General features: G+C 36.2%; 1 protein-coding gene across 1 annotated transcript; it reads left to right on the plus strand.

Moving 5' to 3' along the window:
• Positions 1 to 11508: 11508 nt before the first annotated feature.
• LOC145041442 (vacuolar fusion protein CCZ1 homolog B-like) lies at positions 11509 to 14546 on the plus strand. The gene is made up of 10 exons (XM_078989508.1): positions 11509 to 11675; positions 11937 to 12147; positions 12228 to 12321; positions 12404 to 12587; positions 12790 to 12899; positions 12999 to 13094; positions 13183 to 13590; positions 13673 to 13828; positions 13908 to 14134; positions 14292 to 14546. The coding sequence occupies exons 2-10, from the start codon at positions 11960 to 11962 to the stop codon at positions 14320 to 14322; spliced, it is 1494 nt and encodes a 497-aa protein (XP_078845634.1). The 5' UTR covers positions 11509 to 11675; positions 11937 to 11959; the 3' UTR covers positions 14323 to 14546.
• Positions 14547 to 14831: the final 285 nt, after the last annotated feature.

A 14831-nucleotide genomic window follows, 5' to 3' on the forward strand; every position in this document is an offset into this window, starting at 1 on the left:
TTGGCCTTATAAAATAAAATTGTGATTTTTATGTTTTAATAAGCTAGATTAGGTTAATCATGGATCAAAGCTTTCAATTTATTTCATTCTAGGCCCAATATGGCCCATAATATTGAAATAAATGAATGTGGGTCCAATTAGAGCCCAATTAGGGTTCTAAGCCCATGATAGTCCAATTGGAAGCTTATTGGTCCATTTGGATCCAATAAGGGAGTTCTAGTCCAAAGTGGACCTAAATAAGAACTTCTAGGGTTTCCAATTGTTTGTTGACCATTTGAATGATTGTATGGTGTATTTGATTGAAATTTTGTTGTTACAATCATGGGTGTTACACATGTTCTTAAGTTTTTGATTCACTTTAGCTTGAGTGTATAGTTTACAAGACACAAAATTTCCAGTTGTGACATCATCACACGTCAACTATCTACCCATGTTCTACCTGACATATTACTAGATAAAAATATATATTTTTATACATAGTTTAAAACATGTATAGCATTCTCATTCAATACATATTCCAAAACAACAGATGAGACACATACACATAGCACGTATTTTATAGAGAATAAATTGTATCTATGAGATAGAAGAAAGTGAATATGCATTCACGCATATAACAACAAAATATACACATAACACGTATTTTGTATAAAATACTTCATAATTATGTGTTAGAAGAAAGTAACCACAGACTCACTTGATCAGAAGATGATCGGACAGCACTACGGCTTATAGAAGTAGTATTCTTCGGCAGATGTGGAAGATCTTCACAAAAACCGGACTCCTCGCGGGTAGAGCTTCGACTCGGGAATTGCACTTTTCGGTATTTTTAATAAACTTCAAAATTCATATATTTTTCATACGGACTCCGTTTTCGACGTTCTTTATATCCACGCGTAGGTGAGACTACGCTCTACAACTTTCGTTTAGACTCTGTAGGCAAATTTTGACATTATTTTTATTATTTATTTTTAGTAGGCCGGGACAGGAAAACTCCGTTATAAATTCATAACTTCTTCATCCGATGTTCGTTTTCGCCTATCTTTTTTATCGTTTTACTACTATTAACGAGACATTTGATTCTCATTTAAATTGTTTCGGCTAGAAACCGTTCGATCTCAAATCGAGTATTCGGGCTGCATACTGCTAAGTCGAAACTTCGAAAAATCATAACTTCCTCATATGAAGTCAGATTTTGGCGTTCTTTTTATGCACGCTGCCGGTTTAACGAAATCTACGACTTTCGTTTAGATCACTAAGGTTAAATATCGCTCTAACGTAAATTTCACTTTTTACGTCATTCAGCGTTGTCGGTTCTGTCCCGAAATTTCAACAAGTCATAACTTCTTCGTTGTAACTCGGATTTCGGCATTCTTTATATCTTCGGAATCCTTGTTTCGACCACTACATCTTTATGCAAAGATATCGGGCTTATCTCATACTTTAAATTTAACGCTTATTTTATTCTTAATTCATTAAATTATAATAATTAAGAAAATAAACACATAATTCGCATAACTCACATAATACTCAAATATTTCATCATTAATATTCCAAAAGGAGTTACAAGGGTTAACCTAGACTATTACATCAACGATAATGCCTAGCCTGGAAACGCGGGCGTTAAGATTCTCTCCCCCTTAGGATGATTCCGTCCCCGGAATCACACATCAATAAAACAAATGCGGATAGCGACTCAACATGTCACTCTCTGTTTCCCACGTGAGATTTGGCCCATTCGAATGTTTCCAACGGACAAGCACTAATTCGACCATCTTGCGTCGAAGCTTCTTAGTCTTTCGGTCAACAATTGCCTCTGGTTCTTCAATTAACCTCTTGTTTTCATCAATTCTCAATTCAGAAATTGGAATTATATCGGGAACTTCTCCCGTGAACTTCCTCAAATAACACACATGAAAAGTGTTGTGAATTCCATTCAGTTCTTCGGGTAATTCGAACTTGTAATCTTGGTTCCCAATTCTCTGAAGAACTTTAAACGGTCCAATAAACCTTGGACTCAACTTTCCCCTTTTACCGAATCTTATAAGTCCCTTCCATGGCGAGCCTTTAAGCAAAACCGAATCTCCAACCTCAAAAGTCATCGGTCTTCGCTTCTTGTCTACATAGCTCTTTTGACGATCCTGAGCTGCTAACATTCTTTCTCTAATTATTTTCAACTTTTCAGCGGTTTGATGGACCATCTCGGGACCCATAAACTGCTTTTCCCCAGCCTCAAGCCAACAAGACGGCGTACGACACTTCTGTCCGTACAAAGCATGATAAGGTGTCATCTTTATGCTCGAGTGGAAACTATTATTGTAGGAAAATTATACCAAAGGTAAATGTTCATCCCAATTACCTAGGAATTCCAGGGTACATGCTCTCAGCATATCTTCAAGTGTTTGTATTGTTCTTTCACTCTGACCATCAGTCTGCGGATGGTAAGTTGTACTTAAACATAACTTGGTACCCATTTCCTCTTGTATACTTTTCCAAAATCTTGAGGTGAAACGACTATCACGGTCCTATACAATCGTTAACGGAACACCGTGAAGCCTCACAATTTCCTTTACGTAAGAATTCGCAAGCTTTTCCACAGACCATTTCTCATTGGCTGCTATGAAATGCGCACTCTTAGTGAATCGATCAACGACAACCCAAATCATGTCGTGACCACTTTTTGTTTTGGGTAGTTTAGTGACAAAATCCATCGCAATGCCTTCCCATTTACCCATAGGCACGGGTAAAGGTTCTAAACTCCCATATGGTTTCTGATGTTGTGTCTTGACTCTCGCACAAGTCACACACTCAGCCACATACTTTGCAACATCAAGCTTCATCGTTAGCCATCAGTAGTAGGGTTTCAGGTCCCTATACATTTTAGTGCTACCAGGATGAATCGAGTACATGGTTTTGTGAGATTCTTCCATCAGAAGATCTCTTATTCCTCCTGACGTAGGTACCCAAATACGATCTTGGAATACCTTCAGTCCATGACCGTTTGTACCAAACACCAATGTTTTGCCCAAACGTTCCTCCTTTCGGTCATTCTTCTCAGAAGCTTCCTCTTGAGCTTTCTTTGTACTCTCCACAATTGTTGAGACAACTTCAATTCTCAACGCTCTTGGCCTCCTTCTTTTAAGATTGACTTTCCGACTGAGAGCATCAGCAACAACATTAGCTTTACCGGGGTGGTAAAGTATTTCGAAGTCGTAGTCCTTGAGTAACTCTAGCTAGCGTCATTGCCTCGTATTTAACTCTTTCTGATTCAAGAGATATTGGAGACTCTTATGATCAGTGAAAAGTTTGCACTTTGTGCCATAGAGGTAATGTCTCCATATTTTCAGAGCGAAAACCACCGCTGCCAACTCCAAATCATGAGTCAGATAATTCTTTTCATGCTCCTTTAGTTGTCGAGACGCATATGTTATCACCTTTTCTCTTTGGGTCAAAACACAACCCAATCCAACCCCAGACGCATCACTATAGACAACAAAGTCTTCAACTCCATCGGGTAAAGAAAGTATTGGTGCCTCTCATAGCTTCTTCTTTAGCTTCTCGAATGCTTCTTTATGCTTATCATTCCAAGCATAAATAGCTCCTTTGTGGGTCAAAGCTGTTAATGGAGTGGCAATCGAAGAAAAACCTTGGATAAACCTTTGGTAATATCCGGCTAATCCTAAAAAGCTTCGAATCTCCGTGGGACTTTTTGGTTGTTCCCACTTCATTATAGCTTCAATCTTTGCTGGATCAACCATTATCCCTTCTTGGTTGACCACGTGACCCAAGAATTGGACTTCACGAATCCAAAAATCACATTTGGAGAACTTTGCAAACAACTTCTCCTTCTTCAAGATTTTTAACACTTCTCGCAAGTGTCTGCCATGCTCCTCTTGGCTTTTCGAGTAAATCAGAATGTCATCTATGAACACTATCACAGATGTATCAAGGAACGAATTACAAACCCTATTCATTAAATCCATGAATACTGCGGGAGCATTGGTTAGTCCAAATGACATAACCAAGAACTCATAGTGTCCATATGTAGTTCTGAATGCAGTCTTCTCAATATCTTGTTCTCTTACCTTTAGTTGATGATACCCTGACCTTAGATCGATCTTCGAGAAATATCTCGAACCTTGCAATTGATCAAACAGGTCATTAATCCTCGGCAACGGATATCTATTCTTTATTGTTGCCTTGTTCAGCTATCTGTAATTGATGCACATTCTCATACTTCCATCTTTCTTCTTCACGGATAACACTAGAGCTCCCCAGGGTGATGAACTAGGTCTAATGAAACCTTTGTCCAATAACTCCTGAAGTTGCATCATTAGCTCCTTCATCTCCGCCGGTGCTAATCGATAAGGTGCTTTTGCTATTGGCGTGGTTGTTGGTAACAAGTCTATTCTGAACTCCATTTGTCTATCAGGTGGTAATCCAGGAAGATCTTTGACAAATACTTCCGGATAATCACACACCACTGGTATACTCTGCATCACCTTCTTTTCCTTGTTAGCATCAATCACGAATGCTAAATATGATGTACATCCCTTGGTCAAACACTTTCTGGCTTTCATTAGGGAAATGATTCCTGAATTCACTCTGCGTTTGTCCACATACACCATAAACGACTCTTTCCCAGGTGGGTTTACTTTAACTATCTTCTTCTTGCATAATATCTCGGCGTCGTTGGCGCTAAGCCAATCCATTCCCAGAACGACGTCGAAACCATTTAGTTCTATAGGCAATAATTCCTCGTGAAACTTATTCCCATTCAAGTCGATTAAGATGTTTTTCATGCGATGGCTAACATGTACAAACTTGCCACTAGCAACTTCGACTAATAAAGCATTATCTAGTCTATCAACAGGCAAAGTTAGTTTTCTACTAAACTCATGTGAAATAAAGGAGTAGTTGGCTCCAGAATCAAACAAAATTTGAGCAGGTAATTCGTTTATGAGAAAAGTACCTGAAGCGACATCAGCTTCATCCTTCGCAGCCTCAAGTGTCATTTGGAAGGCTCTCGCCTTCGGCTTTGGTGGAATGTTGGGCTTAGCTGCCTGCTTCTTCGGACAGTCTTTCAAAATGTGCCCCTCTTCATTGCAACCAAAACACATCCTTTTGTTGGACGGATACTCATTGGCAAAATGCCCAATTTTTCCACACTTGTAGCAGGTTACATCCTCACTACATTTCCCAAAGTGCTTTTTCTTGCACTTCTCACACCATTTCACTTCGCCTCCTTTTCCTCCAAACTTTTTCGAATCAGACTTCGAAAACACATCTTATTGGAACCTGAAGTTCCTTCAAACTTTATCTTCTCGCCAACTTCAACCTTGCTGGCGGATCTTCCCTTGATCATGTCCTCAACAGACTTGGCAGCCCAAATAGCCGCCTCTAGAGTAGGTGCCTGACGAACTGGCACTGCATACTCCCATGAGAGTCCCTTTGCGTACCGGTCAACCTTTGTCAGCTCATCTGGAACGATGCGCAAGGCAAACTTCATCTAGTCTATAAAGTTATTAGTGTATTCATCAACTAACATGCTGCATTTCGTCGATGTTAGAAACTTATTCTCCAATTACAATAGATTTTAAGCCGAGCAGAACTTGCGCTTGAACTGCACCAAGAATTATGCCCATGTCAATTGCAATGGCTCATTAGGGCTTAAAGTCTTCCTTAGAGTGTTCCACCAACGAACATCTCCACCTCGGAACTGACACACTGCATAGGTAGTTTGCAACTTGCCTCTGCAGCCACAAGTCATGAAGGCTAACTCCATTTCGGAGATCCAATCCATCACTCCGATCGGGTCCTCCTTTCCAGTGAAGGTCGATGGTTTGCAAGTCAGAAAGTCCTTGTACTTGCATCCCATTCCATCATTCCTTCCATCATGGTTGTTTTGCCTAACTATCGGTGGGTTGGCTTAGCCAACAGACCCACTGAAGTTTCCACCTTCAGAGTGCCCTTCATTTAATTCGGGCTCTTCCACATGAATTGACAATTCTTTACGATTCCGTTGAAGCAACCGCCTAGTCTCCTCCATTTGACGATCCAACATTGTTTGAATCATTATTTATACACCAGCCATTGTTATTGGCTCCGGTGCTGCAACTACAATAGGTAATTGTTCAATCACTGGTGGTTGATTCCTATTTTCATCAGCATTTCCAACTCCACTCCTCGTTCTCACCATTTTTGATCTACACACCAAATAAGGTGAAATTAGATCCTTATTCACGATAGATACTCAAATCATCCTTATCACTCCGAAACGTTTAGATGTTAGTTCTAATATCCTAGATGTACGCTTAGAATCCTACACACATAAGGTTTCTAGATCCGGTCGACAACAGACCATAAATCCGAACAAATAATATCATATATGGCAACATATAACATTTAGCACATAAAAGCATTTTAGGAAACTTTCCTAAAATAAACTAGTGCTCGTGTCTAAAACATAACAGACACATATCTCAAAACTTCACTTAGCATTCTAAGTTTAAGTCTAGAACTCCTACAAATTCCTAGTTCGCTTAAACTAATGCTCTGATACCAACTGTGACATCCCCAAAATCTCAGCCAGAAAAGACCGATTTTCATTTATGCTTTTAAAATAATTTCAGAGTAAATCATTTTGATTTGAAAGAGTTGCGGAATTTGTTCCCAAAATTTTGAAAACATGATAAAATAATATTTACCAAAGCATTTCATAAAAGAAATGTATTTTCATTATATAATCAAAACTCGGGATGTCATGTTCCGATACAGACCATAAAGCATAAACGATAACATTACAAGTCATTCAAAAAATATATACATATACAGACTTGTAAACAAAACAACTTGATGATTCATCCATCTTATGCCCTTGCGCCACTTCCTGTAATACAAATAAAAATGAGTGGGTTAGGCTTGGGAGCCTGGTGAGCATATAGGGTTTTCTCACCAACCAATAAATAATTATATTTAATTATATAATTATACAATAAATAATTATATTTAATTCCACCAACCAACAATAACCCAATTATCCATTCCCGTTATTCTCACTTTACGTCCCTAAAACAACTAACAAAAGGGACCTAGTCTTAGAATATTTCATCGGGGCGACAATACATGCATTCGAGGGTTTCCCAGCAATATATGTCAAATAAGGCAACCATGAGGGGGATGGAGTACAACAAATGAACACCCATGTTCATTAACACCTACAGGTGGCGAAACTGCTAGCGTTCCACATGATTGTCTAGAAAAGTCTGTGGTCGTCATCTAAACTCCGCTAGATGACTGAATCAAAAACAATATCGAGGCCTCTCATCTGTTTATCACACGTCAACTATCTACCCATGTTCTACCTGACATATTAATAGATAAAAATATATATTTTTATACATAGTTTAAAACCTGTATAACATTCTCATTCAATACATATTCCAAAACAACAGATGAGACACATACACATAACACGTATTTCATAGAGAATAAATCGTATCTATGAGATAGAAGATAGTGAATATGCATTCACGCATATAACAACAAAATATACACATAACACGTATTTCATATAAAATACTTCATAATTATGTGTTAGAAGAAAGTAACCACACACTCACTTGATCAAAAGATGATCGGACAACACTATGGCTTATAGAAGTAGTATTCTTCGGCAGATCACAAAAACTGAACTCCTCGCGGGCAGAGCTTCGACTCGGGAATTGCACTTTTCGGGATCTTCGGGGCGTCGGGACTTGCTTCGGGGCTCGGCAATGATACCGAGGCTTCGGGATAATTCTTGCACGAAAAACGATGCAAACACGCAAGAAAAAGGGAAGAAATGAGCAAAGAACTCGGCTGCCCTCGACATCCTTTTATAGGGGCTAGAACTTCGATTTACGTTGGGCGTAATTAGGATCAGCTCGCTGACTCCCCCCTTGGATAATATCGGATAATTTATATTTAAATTAAATATCGAAAATATTTAATAAACTTCAAAAATTCATATATTTCTCATACGAACTCCGTTTTCGACGTTCTTTATATCCACGCGTAGGTGAGACTACGCTCTATAACTTTCGTTTAGACTCCGTAGGCAAATTTTGACATTATTTTTATTATTTATTTTTAGTAGGCCGGGACAAGAACACTCCGTTATAAATTCATAATTTCTTCATCCGATGTTCGTTTTCGCCTATCTTTTTTATCGTTTTACTACTATTAACGAGACCTTCGATTCTCATTTAGATTGTTTCGGCTAAAAACCGCTCGATCTCAAATCGAGTATTCGGGCTGCATATTGCTAAGTCGAAACTTCGAAAAATCATAACTTCCTCATACGAAGTCAGATTTTGGCGTTCTTTTTATGCACGCTCTCGGTTTAACGAACTCTACGACTTTCGTTTAGATCACTAAGGCTAAATATCACTCTAACGTAAATTTCACTTTTTACGTCATTCAGCGTTGTCGGTTTTGTCCCGAAATTTCAACAAGTCATAACTTTTTCGTTATAACTCAGATTTCGGCATTCTTTATATCTTCGGAATCCTTGTTTCGACCACTACATCTTTATGCAAAGATATCGGGCTTATCTCATACTTTAAATTTGACGTTTATTTTATTCTTATTTCATTAAATTATAATAATTAAGAAAATAAACACATAATTCACATAATACTCAAATATTTCATCATTATTATTCCAAAAGGAGTTATAAGGGTTAACCTGGACTATTACATCAATGATAATGCCTAGCCTGAAAACGCGTGCGTTATATATATATATATATATATATATATATATATATATATATATATATATATATATATATATATATATATATATATATATTATTCATCCTGTACAGTGTTTTGCGTAGCCGAGTATTTGGGGTAGAGTAACCACTAGGTACTAAGCTTATCCAAAGGTGCCTATAATAATTACTAGTGTGTCTGCGTTTCCTAGAAACTAGCCAACTTGACTACTAGATATGATGTATTCTATCATAGTGAATCGATATAACAATTAGGCATAATATTAACCTTAAAAGTTAGACAGAGTATATATTGGGTATAATATCATCTTAATGTTATGAGCATAATTATCTAACTATAATTAGTAATAACTATGTAGTAGTTGCATTTTAACATCTACTCCACCAACAAGGTTTGGAAAATAGGACCGTGAACTTACCTATGAAGTGTGAAACCGTTGGCATAGGGTAGAATTCAGGAGTCTGGAACTTGAGAAGCGTTTCAGGAGTGAGGTGTGTGTTGAGGTGTTAGAAAAGATCAGCCCGAGCTTGCTACTTATAGGAAGTTTTTGGGGTGCGTGACACGTAGTGCACGTCGCGTAGTGTTTGTGAACCACCAGGTGTTGACACGTGTCCTATTCTCATGATGCCATATCATCTGTATTCTGCTGAATTGGGGTGTCAGAATGCATGTTGTGTGTGGGTGCATGCGAGGTTATTTTATAAACTTTGAAAATCCATAACACTTGCATACGACTCTGTTTTCAACGACTATTATATATTTGTGTAGGTCTCGACGCACACTACAACTTTTCATTTGGTCATTTTGGCTAGTTATGATTTTCGTTTTTCGACTGGTTTTTATTACCATTATGATTTTATAAAATCATAATTCTCTCATACGGTTTCCATTTTAAGCATTTTTCGTCTCATAATTCCTACTTTGAGTAGTATTACGATTGTTCTCTTGGTGACTCTTTACAAAAGCCAACAATTTTCCTTATCGTTTTTGTCGTTGTAAATTCTTACGTACGGTGAATAATTATTTACTACTAAAGTCATGTCACACCCATACTGAGTTAAATCTTTGCGAAATTCATATTTCTGAGATCGTTGTTGTTTATATTATCTAAAAATGTTAACCTACTCTCGAAGTGATAGATTTTTCGTACACTTATTTTTGAGCTTAAATGTTGATGTAATTAGAGACAACAGTTTGGAGATATTGATATATATTGGTTAATTACAATATTATCTTTATTATATTTTCGTGTTTTATCGTTGAATATTAACGACGGTTGATGACGTATTTTTCAGATCGTCACAAAAATGTATATAGGTTTCATTTCACTTAGTTTCTACATATTTAAAGTTAAACAATGATAAAGTAGATTGAATGTGGGTGGGAGTTAAACACCAAATAACACTCATATAAACCCAAAATAAACTTAAATGAACGTGAAATCAAATTTAAACCCAAATGGACATAAATCGAACCCAATGTTAATCTATGAAGTGATGACATTATGTACTTAGACCTTATTATTTCAATTTTCTTTTTCCTTTTCTATCGCTTGTGTTCCCTTTCACCTTATGTTGAGATTTCCATAGTCTTGTTGGTATATCATTTAATGGTTTAATGTAGCTATATATAAAATTTTGCATGAGTCGCATATGGATTTCCTATGAATGGAAGTTCATATCTATGCTTCCTTTTTTTCCAGAATATTGGATGGTGCAAGCTTTTGATCATTTCGGTTCAGTAACATCGAATAATTTGTAGTAATTATTTGTCAAATATCAATTTCTCTTGGAAAGAGAGTTTCAACGAATGAATTATTATCTTTCAAACCAATTATTGAACTGAATATCTTATTCAATAGAGTTTTTTAGGCATAACATAAATTTAATAGTTATTCTCACTGACACTGTTAGTTTAGTAGACAATGCAAAATTTTCTTTCATTCCACTATTGATCTGGCCATTCCAAAAAAGTATCGAATCCGTACACCATTATATGCTTTACATACATCATTTAATATATATTATTTATTTGAAAAAAACCCTAAGTCGTTTTAGTAAAGGGATGCATTTTCAATATGCTTGTTACAACTTTTAAAGAACAAAACCATGTTTAGAATGATAATTAACTCAAAAAATATACCTTTACTCTTCCAAAATAAATTTATTTAAAACAACGTAGTTCTTGACTTCTTGTATATTTTTCAAAACCTAATAATTTGGTAAAACAAGGTTGTCAAGATCGGGATCCTACCTAGGATCGTTTTTGGGTTTGCAAAATCAGAATCGTAAGATCGGGATCTAGATCTTAAGATCCCACAAAATAGAATATAATTCTAATTTATAATATTAATCATAAAAAATATTTCAAACATTTAATTTTTCGTTCAAAAGTTATAAAAACTTTAAAATATTAGTCATAAGTCACAATAAAAATGATAAATTGTAGATTGGTAAAGGGTAAAAGACATAAAATGGTAAAAAAAAATTCATTTGAAAAAAAAAAATTTAAAGGAAGGTAGGATCGGATCGGATCTCGATCCTACGATCCTACCTACGATTTTACGATCCTACCCAAAATACGATCCTTTTACGATCCGGATCGTTTTTCATACATAGAATCGTAGGATCGTGATTTTGACAACAGGTAAAAGTACTTAAAAAAAAAAAAAAAAAATTCAAATTTACCAAACGGTCCTTAAAAATTAAAATAAACCACTGGACATGGTCCTTCCATTTACCATGGTTTTGGCTTCAGTTCGTCGTATACATCGCCTACCGTGCTACCTATCAACACACCTACCACCATCCGCCGGCTTTCAAATCGATCCGGTTTTCCGGTAGTCACGGGCATTCCTCTCTCCCGGAGTGGATCACCATTAGAATCGCGCATAACGTAGTAAGATTTCATATGATTCGTGTACTTTCCTTTAGTTATCTGATAGTTAAACTATGTGAAATGATGACTTATCGGTGTTGGCATTGAGTCATGTCATAGTTTGCGATCTTAATTTATAATTAGAGTCGATCAAAATAGAATTATTGCTGATTATTTGAAATTTAGGGTTTCCATTTGGATTTCAAAGCATACGTGTATTGCAAGATATATGTTACAAATATATGGTTCTTCCAGTGATTTGTTTGTTTTGTTGGATTTAAGGTTAATGATACGGAAGCTATAGTATGGGTTTGTCATCTGCTGCTATTACTACTCCCAGTGAAGCACTGAAATTTTGCATATTTGATTTGAGAAGGGGACAACATGAAGGCGAGGAACTGGAGAAGATTTTGTTCTTCTTCCCGGCTGATTTGCCCTTTCCAGCTCAACTTTCTGTCATTGGGCTCAGTGAAGGACTCATCACTTTCACAAGGTCAGCAGCCACTTATTCATAGTAGTCTACATAATTGGAATCACATGTTTACTCATTGATTTATGAACGTGATTTTGCAGAATCTTTTCTCCTGAAGCAGCTTGTGAGGTTATAGAAGCAGAACTACATTCCCATGTCTTCTTTGAGGCAGAGCCAGATATTTGGATGGTAATGGTAAGTGTTTGTTTCTTTTACAACATCATTAAACATATTCAACCTGTTTGTATACTTTCATTGATCATTTATCATGTTGTAGGTGGTTGCAAAAAGCAAAGAAACAGAAGCCATATGGAGAATCGAAGCACTACGCAGCGTTCTTAAAGAAATCCACTCTCTTTTCATCATGTTTCATGGTTCTATAAGAGTGTTACTTGATAAAGAACCTGGTGGAGGATTAACTCGTAGTCATTTGTTCACCTTCATCATGGATTACCTCAATGGTAAGTTGATAACCCCTTTCCTACATCATATACTACATATTTCCATCTTCTTCTTTTTTTAAAATCTTTATTGGAGATCACTAATTCTCAGCATATCAAAAGCGTTCTCCATTGGAGTCGTGTTGCTGTGGTAATCCAATGAATTTATGCTCCTGAAGCATTGCTAAAGTTTCCACTCCTCTCTCTCTTATTATGCATGCAGATTTTCTCGTGGGAAACAAATTCGTTTTACCTAATTTTCGTGACTCTTTAAAGCAACGTGGAACTGTTCAGATGTTAACTGTTGGACGTGAGGCTGCAATTGAAGTACAGGTCAGATTACTAGATTATAATATCATGATTCAATGATTCATTTATCTTTTTTAGTATTCCCACAAATAATTAAATAAATAAACAAACTTTCTTTTGTAGTCTCTTGTGGGAGCATTGGATTCATGCATGGGAAACACTTCAAGCTACTCACTTATCTTGTTTCAGGATCTTTTGGTCTCTACAACACTAACCCCTGTATGTTTCTAAACTTCCTTTCTCTTTCTACATTTATTTGGACCCTTACCCTTATGATTCTAGAATCTTCCATTTTGATGTGTTTCAGGATGACACTACCAATCTGTTTTCATACGCAACCTCAAGGTTGACCCCACGTGTTCTCTCATCTGGAGGAAGCAGCACATGGTCTTACCTCCGTAAAGGGAACGCTGAGGTGGCGTCCAGGTCAGCAAACATCGGGTCGGGTTTAGATGGGTTTCGGATTGTGAGGCCATTACAACATGGGAAATGGTCAAAAGGGAAAGACGGGTTTCTTGTTACTGATATTTGGGGGGTAGAAGTTGGTAATTTGGTACCTACAACACCAACATTATGGCTTCAACAAACAGAGCATAAAATGTACTTATGTGCTTATCAACATAAAAGCCTTACAATAATCTTACTCATACCTGTTACCTCTATGCTTAATGGAGAAGAAGGAATCTCCATGTTGAAGCAACAGCTTGTTGAAAATGTCAGTTTCCTATTTTACCCTTGTCCATTAACAATGGATTTATATTTATATTTATATTTATATTTATTTATTTATCTGGTAGGTGTCTGGAAAGATTGTTAAAGTTGAGGAGAAGCTTGCAAAGGGATGGGGTGGTGAGAATGCTTATCATGTGAAAGGGTATCGGTATTTGCTAGTGGATGGTGACAGGAATATTTCGAGGGCGTCCCCACCTGGAAAAGTAACAACCTTAACGAAGGTCAGAATGGTCATTTCCCGTAAGATTAGTTTTTCATTCAGACACATGAAAAGCTGAAGTGAAATGTTTATTTTGACAGGAATCGTTGCTTGCTATAAATAAGGTTAGAGAAGATGTTGATTTGGAGAAAAGCAGAGGAAATGGGAATCATAATGATGAAAAGGATTTGGAAATATGCATGAGAGCTAAAAACAATGCATGGGTGATTGCTAGGTCTACAAGAGGAAAGGAACTTTATATTGTTCTTGAAAAAGCCAATGAAACTCTTCTCTATGCCTCTGAAGCCATTGAGAAGTTCAGTGACAGGTACAATACAACCTTTTTTTAATCTTTTAATATTCTTTTTAATACATAATCAAAAGTCCCCCAAAGTCAACACCTAAAGCAACAATCTTGAATATTTATATAATCTTTTATCAGTATATCTATTTTGTTAAAAAGAAAAAATTTATCATGTATGTAGGTACTGCAATGGAGCCTTTTCATTGGATTAGTAATCACTGGAATGAATGGTAGATGATGTTATATGAATACTGTAAAAAAATAGCATAGCAAGTTAAACCCCAAATTTATAGAATTGTTAATTGTTATGGTGTCATGAACGTGGAAATGTGGTTTGGTGGTTAATTGTTATAAGCGTTGCATAGATGGTGGTAAAAATCTTTATAAAAATAAAGTTGAGTTCATATGTACTCAAACTTGACTCGGTTTTATATTTCGAGCTCGTTGTTTTGAAAATGTATAAAACTCTATATTCACAATAACTTAACAGAGCAAAGTGTGAACTATATAATAATTTTTGTGATAGTCATCAGAAGATTAGTTGTAAACCTAAAATTGAAAAAATAAGTGGATTTATTTAAAAAAAAAAAAAAAAAAAAAAGGTTTAGATTTAAATAGAAAAAAATCAGTAAATATAAGTGTTTTATATTAATAATTTTTGTGATAGTCATCCAAAATATAGTGAATTTTGTGAAATTTGTCCGAAAATAAAATAGATATC

Source organism: Lactuca saligna, chromosome 4 (genome assembly GCF_052625555.1).
Source record: "Lactuca saligna cultivar CGN05327 chromosome 4, ASM5262555v1, whole genome shotgun sequence".
NCBI classification, from domain to species: domain Eukaryota; kingdom Viridiplantae; phylum Streptophyta; class Magnoliopsida; order Asterales; family Asteraceae; genus Lactuca; species Lactuca saligna.

Excerpts from the sequence above, each read along its gene's own strand:
- LOC145041442 (XM_078989508.1), top strand. The coding sequence starts at position 11,960 with ATGGGTTTGTCATCTGCTGCTATTACTACTCCCAGTGAAGCACTGAAA. Across the intron at positions 12,148-12,227 it reads GGACTCATCACTTTCACAAG|AATCTTTTCTCCTGAAGCAG; the intron begins GTCAGCAGCCAC and ends GTGATTTTGCAG. Across the intron at positions 13,095-13,182 it reads TCTCTACAACACTAACCCCT|GATGACACTACCAATCTGTT; the intron begins GTATGTTTCTAA and ends GATGTGTTTCAG.